This window comes from Nelumbo lutea, chromosome 6 (assembly GCF_056320005.1).
Source record: "Nelumbo lutea isolate HS-2025 chromosome 6, American lotus-T2T, whole genome shotgun sequence".
NCBI classification, from domain to species: Eukaryota; Viridiplantae; Streptophyta; class Magnoliopsida; order Proteales; family Nelumbonaceae; genus Nelumbo; species Nelumbo lutea.
Window position 1 is genome coordinate 54,767,186 of NC_142689.1, and position 15,402 is coordinate 54,782,587.

Sequence of the window (15,402 nt, forward strand, 5' to 3'; positions counted from 1 at the left end):
AGAATTCACGGGGATTTTGAGTGGTCAAAAATCTTGGAGTACCGGCAGTATGGCTATTCCTACCTGGCTACCTCCATCACAGAACCAGATGGATTTATTAACCCAATTAGGAACATTCAATTTAAGGCTTCCCTCCCGATCCTACTAGCTTCTATCCGCAAAACACCCCTGGCCATTCTTCACCAAATGAATTACATATTTGATGTGATGCAATCTAGCTGCTCCTAATTGGAGATGATTTGACTTCCAGTAGACGATAGAGTTGGCTAGTTTGCACAGAGAGAATCAGAGAACTCGGGAGTGCTTACTTGACGAGGTTCATCCGATACTTAAGTTAGTAATTTGCGAACTGAAGGTAGTTTAGAAAGCAAGAGATTTAGTAAGCAGAGACTACGCATACCTTTGCGCCCGGAGGGTTGGGGTCTTTTTATATTGGAGTCCTCACAGGTTTTTCGGAGTGGTTCTGGGATTCTTACTATGATGAGGCCTGTTTCCGTATTAACAAGAGATAACACCACTAGCCGATAAGGCATATTATTGCCGCCCGAATCGGTCGGAGGAGACAAGGCTAGCTGTTATGAGGCGTGATCCCGCAAAGCGTGGAATCTGATGGCGTGATCCTCAAGGTTGTCATGTAGAGGTCGGTCAATACTACCCGAGCTAGTGCCCCTTGGATCCGACCTGGTATGAATGTCGGAGTGCCTTGGAACCGAGGTGATCCATATGCGATCGTATTCCGAAGTGAACCTGCTCCGAGGTGGACTTGCCCCAAGGTGGTTCGATTATCCGAGCTCGGTCTGTCGCAAACATCGGGATGAGCTGTCATCTTGTCAGTTAGGTCGTATCCATGTGTCCCCCTATTACTAGGTCGGGCCAAATCACCCTACATCAATTGCCCCCCACTCCCTGGGCCAGGGGTCCTCACCTAGTGCGGGGAGTTCATAACGAGCCAAGTGGATTTGGTCCAAGGGCCGGGCAGCTAGTCAGATGAATCATGGGTCGGACTTGTTTGACCACTCGGCTCAGCTAGGAAAACTCAGGCCGCGTTTGGCTTACGCGCGGACGTTCTTGTAAATCATGATGAAGGATAACATACTCCTCTTGAACAATGGATTCTTCATCATAGATTGGAGGTTTGGTCTAATCAACATGTTGTTCTTCAACAAATGTTGTTAAGGAGAATGGCCATATAAGATTTTTGTTACAATCCTCAACAATATTAGTACAATCAATAAAGTCATAAGATATGATTTTACCTTCAGACTCTAAAATCGCTAATTCCTCCATGGAATTCTAATCCATGAATTCATTTGAGGTTATACGTCCATTAAACTCCAAGAACTCAAACTTGAGATCTGTTTCCCATCGCTTATGTTCTCCACTTGCAATTACAATCAGTTTAGTTGCTTGCTGAGTAGAAAAACCTTCATGAAACTTTGGGATCTTAATCTTGAGACTTGTTTTCCACCATTTTTTGTCACCATCCACAACTACAGCTGACCTAGACACTTGCCTTGATGATGAAAAGAAAAGAGCAGAGACACTTGCATTGGAGACACTGTCCCCTCACAACGATTTCAACTCTTGAGCAAGTGCATCAACTTGTCTTCTTATGTTTTGTTTTTGAATTCCTGCTCCATGATATGAGCCATTTGTTTCTTCTTAGAACCCATAATCTAAAGAATGACCAAACATGAACTCTGATACCAACTAGCACAAAAAACCGAAATAAACAGAAAGAACAATTCTTCACAAAATACTTAAGAGAAAATTAACATAAAACTCCCCTAACTTTACCCTAACTACTCTTTATATAGATTTATACCCTTATGGCTCCTACAAAAAAAAATTTCCTAATCTATGATAACACTCCTTAATGAAGTCTTATTAAAACTCCTCAAAAAAAAAAAAAAAGTCCTAGTTGAACAAAAATTCAAAAATCACGATCTAACACTAACTTGATAATTATGAATTAAGATAGAAGTTCTATGTTAATACTAACTTGATAAACTCAAACTAGGATAGAAATTTCATGCTAGCGCTAACTTAATAATTGCTTACTCGGTTGGATCAATAACATCATCCCAACTTCTTACGTTTCTAGTCCTAACTTATACAGAACTTATTATTAACCTCCTTCTATACTCATCCAAGATAGTCTTTAAAAACCAACTTTGTAAATACAGGCAATGCCTGTTGCTTGTTAACAAAATTAAGTCTAATTTGGGCCAGTTTAGTTGAATTTGATTAGGAGGACCTATGACAAACCTGAAGCTCGACTTATGGCCCAGTTAAAAATATGGTCGATATGTTGGTTTGGTATGATAAACCTCTGATAACAAAATGGATAATAGTACCACGGCATTGTGGAAAACCATCAATGCTTTAACCGTTAGGAACCAAATTCGCAGTCCAGAAAAGTACTGTAAATCCAGGAAGAACAATTGAATAAGCAGGACAAAACAAGGTGTAAACCAATATAAAATTACTTCATGACCAGGTATATTCTTGCTTATTGCATGCAAAGCTTTCTGATATATTCTTTAGAACAGTCTAAGGAAGTATATATAGTACATCCATCAGCACTCTGTCGTCCATATTGTCCCATATTATATTGTAACCAAGCAGAAACCGTCGGCAAAGACGACCAAACAAGACAGTAGTACTTCAAACAGATTATGGAGTTTTCTCTACAACTCGAACGGGAACAATTGGAATTGAGTTCCACCACTCCCTCATTCGTCTGTTGCTATGCTCATTTTCCATATATTTCCCAATCTCTGAAGACATCACAAAGTAATACAATGTGGTGGCTATGATGACAAACTTGAACGGGATTACTGCTAACAACATTGCCAATCCAATCATCACTATCATTACCTGATCTGTGTGCTGCAATAAAGGATTTAAAAATTAGAAGCTACAATTCCTTCAACCTATTACCAGTGTTCAATAAAGGCAGATAATGGAATGGAAATAGAAAATAACTCCAACCAATGGCCTCTGATACCAGAAGAGCTTTTACCAATTTACAACTTTTGTGGTTCCGGTTGATTAGTTATTATAAGCTTTTTCCAGTATCATAGTCGATCCCTTATTCGTATATCATCCGTCTCACTAGACATAGTGTAATGAGAACTACACAAACCAGTAACTAGTGTATCAAGGGCATGTGAGGAGGCAGAGGTTGTACAGTGAAAATCATGGCAAGGGACTATGAATACCACAACCCTATCCTTTAGTCATTAAAAAAAGAAAAATCCTTCCTTCTGGATGTGGATTAAAGTATACACTTTCCATTACCTAGTGACAATTATATGAAGGCATATGACAGCATGGACTCATAATGCACCATTGTTTCTTTTCTTTCTTTCTTTTTTTTTTTTTTTTTTTTTTTTGGGGGGGGGGGGGGGGGATTTTTGTTCAGGGTTCATAATCCAGGAGCGTACCAAGAATCATGGTTGCGGTGCTATGCTGTTCCCATCATGATCTACTCTTAAAATTTCTATTTGAAGTTATTTCTGTCAGATATGTTGGTATTTAACTTCAGTGCATACATTGAAAACCCAATAGAACACAAAGCTATTATTTAAAAATAACACCCACACGAAACAGAAGTTGTGATACAAGTACCTTAGGTGCTTTTGAAAGCAATATGGACTGAATTTTCAATATTGTGATATTTGCAGTTTGTAGCATTGAATAGACACTTAACAATTGATGTTGTGCAGATACAATGCTCTCCATGGTTGTCTGATCAGAAGAATTGGAGACAATGACCTCGGTAAATTTCTCCCCTGTCCTATCATGTCTTGCCTTGAGAATTTTTCCGACTGCCCACACTAAGAATACTGCCAGCATTTTGCCTATCCACTCCCTATGTTGTAACAAATGTTACTGAGTAGGTCTTGAAGTAAAACATTTGCCTTAGCTAAATAGATTGGTAGTTTACTTTCTTTTCTAACTTATGAACAGCATCAGTGTTGATCAAGTAGCAAAATGATAGACATAGTTGGGAATAAAACTTACTTGTAGATGATTATAACAGACATGGAAAGTACAAAAACAGTGAATGAAGGCTTCTCCCACGAAATGACTCTTTGACACCATGGTAACACAGTCTTAAATGGACTTATTAGCTCCTGCACAACCCATTGATATAATATTAGATGCCTATAACGAATATGAGGTAACAAAATCCACATTCATGTGCAGATGAAATCTACTAAAACACAGGTGTTTCTATAACCTGTTTTAACGCATACACCCTCAGTGAGGTGTCACTTATGCTATATATATGAAACTTAAAATAATCCGTCCATTCAGAAAAACGACCAAGCATGCATTCTAACAGATGATGTAGATCACCAGCATGCCAAAGTAATCAAAGTTGTCAAGGAGCTTACCATTAGAACAAGGATGTTATCGCTAATCCCTTCCTCTTTCAATCCATCAACAGTTGCCTTGGCAATACCAACCTCCTTTGCTTCCTCCCTTACTTTATTAATCTTAGTCTCCAATGATAAGAGATTGTCAGCTTGGCCACCTGCTATACTTTCCTCAATCTCTTCATTTACTCTTATGTTTGACATACTTGGGTGGGACATGTTTAAACTACAGAGGATAGAGCCTGCACTGCATGGGTTAATGCTACTAACCTGCTTCAAACCATTGGCAAGCTCTTCCAACACGTAGTCCCCCTTAGGCAACTCCTCAAACAAGGCAAAGATTAAAAAGTTGCTGGGAACTGGGGGTAAAATTCTTAGCATCTCTCTAGCTGCATGGAGCCTAACAATCCCTAGTATAGTTCTTGCATGCATCTCCCATGCCTGTATTGTAGATTCAACCTTGAATTTTAACAAGAACTGGTGCAGCAAGATTACTTCCTTTATTAAAGCAAGCCAATGATCACGTCGTGTGGAGCTTGTCATCTCTGGGAATTCGAGCACTACAGCCTCTGATCTGCAAAGTTGGTGAACATGCTTTTAACTTGGAAAAGTTTCTTTGTTACAAAATTACCCAGTCCCTAAGGACAATATTTGTGTCATCCCCACAACACTCTAATCCCACTAAAGTTTATCACATAAACATTTAGGTTATATTATCTATACCTGGAGATAAGTAGTACAAATAAAATGGATGTGTAAGGTTATTCAAAAGTAGATCAAATACCACCCATCAACTTCATAGCCATAAATCACAAGGTATTCCCCTAAGAGTACTCCTAGGGTAATGGAAACCATCCAATCATTTACACAATTACTTGAAAAGGTAAAATGGGCAATTAAGATAATATGGCTACTTATTTAATTTGTTGATGCATGGTAATCCTTCTTTTTTGGACTTAGAAGGGTCTCTACACTAAGTGTCTTTCCATTATAGAATATGGGCCATATATCAGCTTAAAAAGTTAAGCCTTTTATATACATTTTGAGTAATGAAATTTCCAGCTTACAGTTGGGATGATTCATAAATTATGGCCTTGTCAAAAATTGGAGCTCCCCAAGGGCCAGTGGAAGAGGGCTGCACACTGTGATCAGCATTCTTCGAAAGGTCAATTTTAATTGCATCCTCATATGATATTACTCCCGATGCCTCAAAATAAAGAGCATAATTCGTTAGTATGAGTCTACCTAGAAAAAGCAATTCCATGATTAGGATAACCCTAGGAATAGGCAACATAACACATAATTAGATAAACCAACCCAACTTGTTTCTAGCCAACCCAGAAAAAGCAACATGATTAGGATAATCCTGGGAATATGCAACCCAACATATCAATTTAACTTTGTCATAATGGATATGTGAAATTTCGAGACAAACCAGGCCAACTTGTTCCTCCAATGTGGCGCACAACCCTCTGTGATCCTGCAGTTCCCTCCATGTGCAATACAAATTCATCATCTGCAAACTCCATGCCAGTTGGCGTTGCTTGTTTTTGCAAGTACTTGATGCATCTATATATTCAAACCATCCAAAAACAAATTTATTAAGATGTACATGTGGCTAAAATATAAAAAAGGTGCGACCAACATTTTATTCAAACCACTTGGGAGTAGGCCTATCAATGGGTCAGGTGTGGTCTGGTTCGGATAGATTACTACTGAAACAATGAGAACAAGTACAATAGACCTGGATCCAACTCAGACAATCTGATTCATGTCTCGCATAAATAATATTTTATTATGTATATTAAAATTATGATGAATTCTAATGTTAATTTTTGAAATTCAAAGAACCATTTAATAGTTAAGTTACTTTAAAATTGCCAAGTGAAGCTCATAACCTTTTCCTATTTGCTAAATGGACCTGCCAAGTGAAGATCATAGCCTTTCCCTATTGGACAGTTTAAATGGTTAGACCATTGTTTTATAGAGAGGCATTTAAAGTGAAGAATCATAAGTTTGGAGAGTTCACAAAGCAGGAATTTTGGTAGAACTCTTGATGCACACTATATATAGCAGTTCAACATGTACTAGTCAAGACCTATGTGGTGCATGGGCTTTATTTATAAGCAAAATTGAGGACCTAGCTCTATGACATTTCCAATTAAGTGGTACCCATCTAAGTCCAATTCAAGTATTATTTTCAGGTTATGTCTAGTTTATCTGGTCACAATCTAAGCTGTGCTTTTGTGAGAGTGGTCAATTTCCTATTCTCTAGATAATTTTGTATTACTTTTTGTATCTTAATGTTATTTTTTTTTAATTTTTACTGTTTTATTATTATTTTTGTATTATTTTAGGTAAAATTATAAAAAAACCTCTTCTTATATCTATAAATCACCTTTGTGTTTTGACCCTAACAAAGGCCACTCCTATAGTTTTGAAAAGAAAGTGCCAATACCTCCTTACCATTGGCCTATCAGTAACAAAGACATTGAGCTTACCAAAATACCCTTATCATTGTTAAGGCATCGTTGTATGCAATTTAAAGTTTCGACTTTACCCTCCACTAATTTATTTTTCCAAACAACTTTCAAAGAGTAATTCTCCCTATTTTAGTAAATTTAGATATGAATGAAGTTGGCTAAAGATAAATTTGATATATAAAAAGATAATGCTTTACATCAGCATTTTCTAATCAGAATGCTAACAAAAAGAAGGCATTTGCAACCTTTTTTCAAAACAACATGAGTGTTTTTGTTAAGGTCAAAACATAGGGGAGTTTAATAAAATTGTTAGAAAACCCAAGAATGGAGTTTAAATTGATTCTAAATTAATTAAACTAAATTTAGAATTTTTTCTTAGTTTTTGTTTTTCAATCCTTATTAAATTTAATTAACTATATTAAGCTTTTATTTTTCAATGGAACTTAAGTCGGTTTTAAATTAGTAAAAGTTAGTTATAAAACTAATAATTGTTAGATCATTTTGTATTAGTTCTATATTAACTCTAAATTGATATTAGTTTTTAATTTATCTTATTCCTTTTTATTAATTAAATTATTTTACTGTATTAGTAAAAAGTCTAATCAAATTATTTTTACTATGGTTAATAAATTTAAGTGGATTATAATTTTTATGATGCTTTACTCAATGTTTTTCGTTGACTCAAACAATTGAACCATTCAAACCTATTTCTAATTGTGGGTTTTTTAAAACCTGCCCTGTTCGACCTTTGTGTTGAACCATTGACCCTTTTGACCAAGTCCTTGGGTCATAGGTTACAATATACCATGTATTAAGAACTTTTGAAGGATTTAACTTTGTGCTTGGTTATCTGATTAGGGAAGATCTTATTTATTTTGGATAACTTTGCATGATCTTTGTAGCCCCACTATACAAAAAAAACAGCTCAATTGTTGGCCATAAATTTCAGTTTTTGGCTCTTATATTTATAAAAAAAATAAAAACACATAGACCTTATACTCTACATATATAGATGGATGAGGTGTCATGGTTTGACTCATCCAAGTTGGATAGTTGAACCATTGGCCTATGACCTAGAGTAAAAAACTATTCAACCTCCAAGCTAGTTTTTAAAATACCGATTTTATTTGTTGGGTGAAGTAAATAATATTTATTCTGAAAAAATGCAAATTACTTGATTAATGAACTTAAAATTAACTATTTTTAAATGGAATTAGATTATTTAGCCTAATAATTTAATGTATATATATATAGTTAAACTAAAATGGGAATTGATATATAGATAAAGTTAATGAATTTTAGGCAATTTATTAATGGAGTAATGGAGAGAGAGAGAGAGAGAGAGAGAGAGAATTAGCGGCATGAGTTATTTAAGGAGAGAGTTAATAACATAACTAATAAGGAGAGATAATTAAAAGAGTTAATGGTGTGTTAATTAGGAGAATTAAAAGTTTTAAGGTGATTGTACACTTGAGTTATTTTGTTCAATTCTAAAATTAGACAAATTCAAAAAAACAAAAAAAAAAAGTAAAGAGCCTTGAGAAGAAACAAAAACCAAGTACCAGCTTGGCACATTCCATTTTAATGTATAGATATAGATGTTAGGCACAAGTTATCTTGCGGACATGTGCCAACTCACGAGTCCCCTCCAAAGGTTGGGACTGGCAACCTACCTAATTATTATCAAGTATGAAAATTTGGAATCAAGAGATTCAAGACTGATACATTGGAATTAGGAGTCTAGGACCTGTCCCAGACCCTTTATAGTAGGGACTGATCCGATCATGTTATTAGCACAACCTAGATCCTTGACAGTCCTACTTGAGATATATTGTATGCCACCAAAAGGAAAAAGGAAAAAAACAACCAAAAAAACAATAATGAAATTTCCCTGGTCTATATTATTTTGTCAGCTAACAATATGATGCGGTTTCACTAGCTACAAGCATGGCATAGAGATAAACTATAGATATGATGAAACTATAAGAGGCACCTATTTGTTTTTCTTTTATATTTTTGGAAGAAGTATACATTTGTAAGACAATAAAAGAGAGATGTGTTACTTGTCAATTTCTTTAATATATCTGTCATAAGCAGGGAAGTGAAGCCGGTTGGCAGTTGTTGCTGTTAATGCTTCAAAAGTGAATTGGCCATTCACAATGTCTGCAGGTAAAGGAGCCAAGGATCCCATCCACACAAAAGCATCTTCCCCAACGCTTGGATCTTCACTAACCTAAAAATGCAAAGCTATGGCCTAAGAATAATCCCATACTTAACAGAAAACCAACATGAAAATATCTTTAAGGGAAGGCATAGGTGATCATATAATCACCAATATAATCATACAAGATTAAACCCTATTTAAAAGTATGCCTTTGAATGTTAGTTCATCCAATACCAATCATAGGGTTATTATTAAGATTTTAGTGACAAACAAGGATACATCTTCTATGTTCTGCATGTGTATCATTTTATGCACTAATAATTTAACAGTGGATAGGTTTTCAAATATATAGAACTGATTGGCAAAACAGGATTCACGTAGCCAACCACATATAGTTGGGATAAGGGATGGATGATGATAATGAAGATGTTAACCAATTTATTAATGAGGAAAAATATATGCATTGTTTAATGTCAAAAAACATTTAGAAAGATATCACTGCCTTACAAGTAGTGGCATGATGTCAGAGTAGAAAAGAGGGATATCATCATGTTCTTCACGTCCTTTTGGAGGTATATTATTCTCTTCTTTCTGCTTAGCCACACTCTCCTAGAAGAAGGTATAGAAACATTGTCAGTACGCCAAGGCAAACCCATACAAAAAAGGGGAATGAAAAGATAAAAATAGAAGGTTGGTACTAACTCTAAATGGTTGCTCATTGTTTATATTATGTATTACTCTGTCTGGTAAATTAAAAACAAACTTCAATTTTTTTACTAGAAAAATATCCCTTGATATTTCACATTCCATTTCTTTTCCAAATATATTATAAAAAGTAGCCAAACTCTTCATCTTATAGCAATGGTAGCTAGACCACATCCCAACAATTGATAAACAGTGTAGAATGTGACAATGATTGCACTGGCTCTAATATCTGATCAAAATCACAAATGTAAGCTTCTGTTTGAATACTAATGAGAACCTAAATCAGTATAACCATGAGTCAATAACTATTACACATTTGTGTACAATAATAGAACAATACATTCTTCACTAATTCATAAAAGACAAGGCAACATGCAAACCGAATATGAGTCTTCATCTTCTGAGCTGGGTCTCTCCCAAGCAAGCATCATATCAAAGGTGATTCGGCTAAACGACCCATCGGCAATTTTTTCTTCTATGTTACAACAGATGTTACTAAGAGCCTTTGAGCTGCAGAACTCCACCAGTTTCCGGGAATAACCATGTCCTTCAGCCTTCCACCCTGCCTCAAAATCTTCCACAAGGCCATCTACAGAGATGTCTAGAATCCTGCAAAATCTTGTGGTTACTGCACGGAGAATTTAGCATTCCACTTTTGTTTGTAGTGAAAGCATGCACAATGGTCTCAAATTTTCACTTCACAATAAATAAAAAGCTGCATTGGGCATTTATGTTTCAAATGAAAGGATATAATCTGAATAGGTGTAGCACATCAGAGCATCTACTGCCAAAAAAAGACCTCAAGCTAAAAGTGACTGTGTACACTTTACAAACAACCTGTTTCCTCTGATTGGTGGAATCCACTTAGCTTACTTTTATTTTCATGAAAGAGGATCTAATTAATTAATTAATTAATTAGCATACAACAAGCCCAACCATTGGATTGAGTACTGCTCTAGTGGAGCAATTGAATACGTTCAGTCAAACAAGCCAACTGGCGATGATCCTGCCTTTTCAGCTAGGTCCTTCTCAACCACATTCTGCTCATTTTGCAGCCTGTGATTTTGTTCTGTCTTCTACTTCAGTATGTTTGCACTTTCTTTTGATAATCTAGACGATCCATATGCAATCCCAATTTTAAGGATTATAATGAATTATCTCTATGAATCACCCATATCCATACCCCTTTTTTGCCTTTCTTGGTGAGTTGCAACTGAAATTGCAACCATCTAGGTTTTATTCCTTGATGAACATCTTTAACAGCTATCTTTGTTGTATTTCTTACCCTGAAGCCCCCGAAAACCAGTCTCTTCTCTTCACACGCAAGGAGACAGTACTACCCCGGCTATTGACATCAATTAACAACAATCTGAACCTGAAGAGACTAATCAGTTTAATCAGGATAGACCGAAGGATCATGTCAATCAGACAGATGACATCAAATTTAGTGAATAGTTGTCCTGCTGCTAAAACCCCGTTTAACAATAGTACACGACGAACTGAACGTAGTTCACAATGATTAACAGATCAAGATCAAGTGAAGCACAAAATCACACTATAATCAATCTACCTCATTAGCAGAACCCCAGATTGATTGAATGAACTTGATCGATCAACTCAATGAACTCATCATTCCTAATAGCTTGTAGAAGTACAGTATAAATAACTGATCATACGATGATCACCTTATTATGTTGATTTCTGGTTCAAGGTGTTTCCTCAGATGGAGCCCATTAATTGCACGATTAAATTTGTTGGATTTGTAACCCATGCATCATATGGATCTGAGCCATTACAAGTATCATATAAGACGACAAGTGCAGAGAGAAAGTGAAAGAGAGAGAGAGAGAGAGTACTGTGAACATTTTTGAAGAACGTCGTTGGCAATAGTGGATAGATGCTTCCTCTTCATCATCTTCTTCTTCTTCTTCTTCTTCTTCTTCTTCTTCTTCTTCTAACAGGAATTGGAAGCTAGATGTTTAATGGAAAAGATCGATTCAGCATGGTGGAGATAAAAGATCATTTTTATAGGAAGGTCCACGACGTGGTTCCTTCACAATGCGACAAGTGAATGTCATGCAAATCATCAACAGCCAAAGTTTTTCCCAATTCCTTATGTAAAATGAACCGTACGGCATACGGGAAACGTGGAGAGTTGCGTGTTCTCGAGAGAGTGCAGCTGTAGTTCGAATTCACATCTGGCGGTTGTAGTCACAGCACTCCCACTACGATCCCAAACGAAGCAGGGTAAATGACTCAAATACCCATTCAGTTCTGACAAATATTTAAAGTATTCTTAGTTTCAAAACCTATTTAAAGCACCCCGAGGCTTGATGAATTCAGATTAGGCTATTAAATTGTAATTCTTCAAATTTGCAATGTGTTCCGATCTGACAGCTTCGTGTTGATAGGTGACTCGGACGCTGAATTGGTTAGTTTTGGAGTCGACTTGAAAATAAACAGTAGTAAAGTGTCCGGACTCTTTATCAAGAATGGGCATTATGATGTTTAATATAGGTGTAAGAAATCGGGATCTTCTTATAATGTGCCTGAGATTCCTAGGAAACTATGTCCGTCAAGTTCAGAGGAGATCTCTCAGGCGGATATGTAATCCATACAGAGAGATAAGGTCCGTTTGATCAATTTCGATGCAAACGATGTGGAAAGACGAGTCTAACGGTCGAGCATCGTGATTCTGGAGAAGTCAGAGATAATAACTCACTCAAAGGGGGTGATCCGACAGGCCGCTAACTTAACTCAAGTCAGGTCGACAGAAGCAGATCGCCTCTCATGCCAACCTAACATCTTGACGGGACCGGGGTAGTCCAGTGGAAGCAGGTCACATCACACACTGACCTAAGATCCCATCTATTTGTTCGCAGTTTAGTCTACCTGGGTGGCCCCAAGGTTACTGATGCAATTATAAAGTGTCCAAGGTGATCTGCTTATGTGGTGCCAAAGTCACCCAACTATTCTGAGATACCACGTGTCATGATGTCATTGGAGGACCAAAATTTCCCCCTCTCTCGAGTACATGGTGGCTAGTCCGACGAGGGAGTAGTTATGACTCGAGGCAATTTGGTCCATTCTCCATCCTTACTCTTGGTTCAATCAATGGTTCAGGATCGGGTTGGTTTAGTCAGTCCAGCCTAGGCCCAAAGTAGCGTATCGGGGAACGTGTGGACATTATGCAACTATTAGGTCGTGTGGACGTCAATAACTCAATTAAAGGAGATCTGGCAGGTCACTAAGTGAACTCAGGTCAAGTTGGCATAAGCGGGTTGCCGCTCATGCCGACCTGATATCTTGACAGGACCGAGTTAATCCGATGGAAGCAGGTTGCTTCACATAGTAACTTGAGATCCCATCTAGCTGTTTGCAGTTCAGTCTACCAGGTGGCCCCAAGGTTACTGATGCAATTATAAAGTGTTTGAGGTGATCTACTTATGTGGTGCCAAGGTGTCACCCAGCTGTTTTGAGATGCCACGTGTCATTATATCATTGGAGGACCAAATTACCCCTCATCATGTTCCTTGAGGTTTCGGATCTATTACCAACTTGATGGATGCCAACACAATCCCAACATGTTGTGGGAGCGTCGTAACATGTGACTATATTTCCATGAACAAGAATAAGGGTGATCTTGGAGTCTTCAAGGCGGGCAAGGAAATGCCTTACGGATTGAAGAAGGTGATAAAAGGTTTATAAATGGCTAAGGGAAACAAAATCAAATGTTTTGCGTGCTTGTTTGTTCATAGGATTGTAGAGGCAAGCTACATGCATGCTAATGTATGTAGGGGATGTCAATGGACCAATTTTGGATTGGACCTGACCAAAACAAAATCAATCTGGATGGACTGGGCAGTCTAGCAAGATATATTGAATTAAACCTGTCCACACTTAATGGTCTGAAGAATTTATTTGATTGGATTGGACCCGGTCCATCCATAATGGATTTATATTGGATTGGGTTGTATAGAGCCAATATCTGGTCCATTCATAATAGATAGGAATATAGGTGTCAATGAACTATGTTTGAATTAGAATTAATATAAATTAAAACAAATTTGAATAGATTGGACGATCTAGACATTGAATTGGACCGGCTTAAAATGGTCAACAATATTCATTGGATTGGACCTTATCTATTTGTAATTGACTCACATTGAGTGGATTGGTGTCGAAACAAATTTTGTGTATTTGATTAACAAAAAATATGGAGACAAATTACAAAAATGAATTTGTAATAAAGAAAAGGGAAATTTTCAAATTAGTACCCTATAATTTGTCCCTAGTGTCACTTTAGTCTCCGAACTTCAAAACATGCCAATACAATACCTAAACTTCCAAAATGTACCAATTTACTCCCATCATTAACAATCCGTCGGTTATCTTGCCACGTGATAACATGTGTGACTTAAAACTTTTAAATTGTCAAAATTACCTTTCAAAATAAAACATTCTTCATCATCTTCTTCCTCAAGAAGATGAAACAAAGCCCAAAAATATTTGTTAAGTATCAATTGCAGCTCATTAACTAGGAGTGGAAAAGATTAAAACACCCAATTACGTATAGAACAAAGAATTAAGTAATACGAACACATGTAAATCAGGTCGTGCCACCCACGGCCCAACACGATTTTGAGCCAACCCAGCCCGATTGTATAGGCTAATGGGTTGTACCAGGCTTGGGGTTTCAAGTCGGCAGGTTGGGCCGGCATAGCCCAGACCGCAAGCCCGTAGTGGGCCGCGCTTGGCCCATCCGAAGAACTAGCCATTGGAGACACCCCCCCAACAACTATAAATAGCTATATAGGGGGTATTTATGTATTTTGGCTTTAGGGAGATAAAATGATAATAATGCCCCCAAGAACTATATAACAACTAGTTTATGGGGTATTTAGGTAAAATGATAAATGACTTTATAATGACCAAAACACCCCTCCCAATAACTAAAAGATAGCTAGTTTTTAGGGCATTTTAGGGAATTAAATTATTTTCATCCTATATATAGACTTATCCTCTACCATTCTCATTATACATGTTGTGTGATTTATGTACAGTTAATTCAGGCAAGTGTACCTTAGTCAAATGTGCATATAATGATGAGAAAAGTGTCGATCCCACAGAGACTAGATCACAGTACCAAATCAATTTTAAGCTAACCTAAGTTGAACTTGTGAATCAATTGAACGAATAAAAACTAAAAGAATTAATGCAAATCTAAGAACTTAATAAAAACTAAATTGATGGATAAATGCAGGTAGGGTTTAGATTTCATTCAATCAAGGTTACATAATTACCTATTTAATCCAACTCAAGACTGAAATTACCTTAAGGTATATTAAAATTACTTGCATGTAATGGTGGATTTTCCTAAATTAACTAATAAGCTTTCTCAAGTCATATTAATCCTTTATTAATCCAATTCTACCATCAAATTTCTAAGTGGTTGTCAAAAGGAAAAATAAGCATTAATTTCTTTGGAAACCTCTAATTGTAGAAGGGGATTTGACTCACTAAGCTTCCTTGATTCCCACACATAAGCTAATCATCTTTCGATATCATAGTCTATCATGCAATTTTTATTGCCTATGTATCTAATTCATAACAATCCTTTGGTCAGTCATGCATGAACCATCAAATCATTAAAAGATTGACC

General features: G+C 36.7%; 1 protein-coding gene across 3 annotated transcripts; it reads right to left on the minus strand.

Annotated features, from left to right (window-relative positions):
• Window positions 1-2,470: 2,470 nt before the first annotated feature.
• On the minus strand, window positions 2,471-11,936 carry LOC148848948 (ArgH (DUF639)). Of its 3 annotated transcripts, none has more exons than XM_088948998.1 (11): window positions 11,597-11,828; window positions 11,426-11,524; window positions 10,121-10,349; window positions 9,543-9,644; window positions 8,935-9,104; window positions 5,824-5,957; window positions 5,456-5,633; window positions 4,407-4,962; window positions 4,030-4,142; window positions 3,634-3,877; window positions 2,471-2,892 (listed from the first exon to the last, which is right to left on the minus strand). In XM_088948998.1, the coding sequence occupies exons 2-11, from the start codon at window positions 11,509-11,511 to the stop codon at window positions 2,677-2,679; spliced, it is 2,028 nt and encodes a 675-aa protein (XP_088805124.1). In that variant the 5' UTR covers window positions 11,512-11,524; window positions 11,597-11,828; the 3' UTR covers window positions 2,471-2,676. The 3 variants fall into 3 exon arrangements, with proteins under 3 accessions (XP_088805124.1, XP_088805125.1, XP_088805126.1); XM_088948999.1 differs by having other exon boundaries at window positions 11,604-11,825; XM_088949000.1 differs by lacking the exon at window positions 11,426-11,524 and having other exon boundaries at window positions 11,597-11,936.
• Between the last annotated feature and the right edge of the window lie 3,466 nt (window positions 11,937-15,402).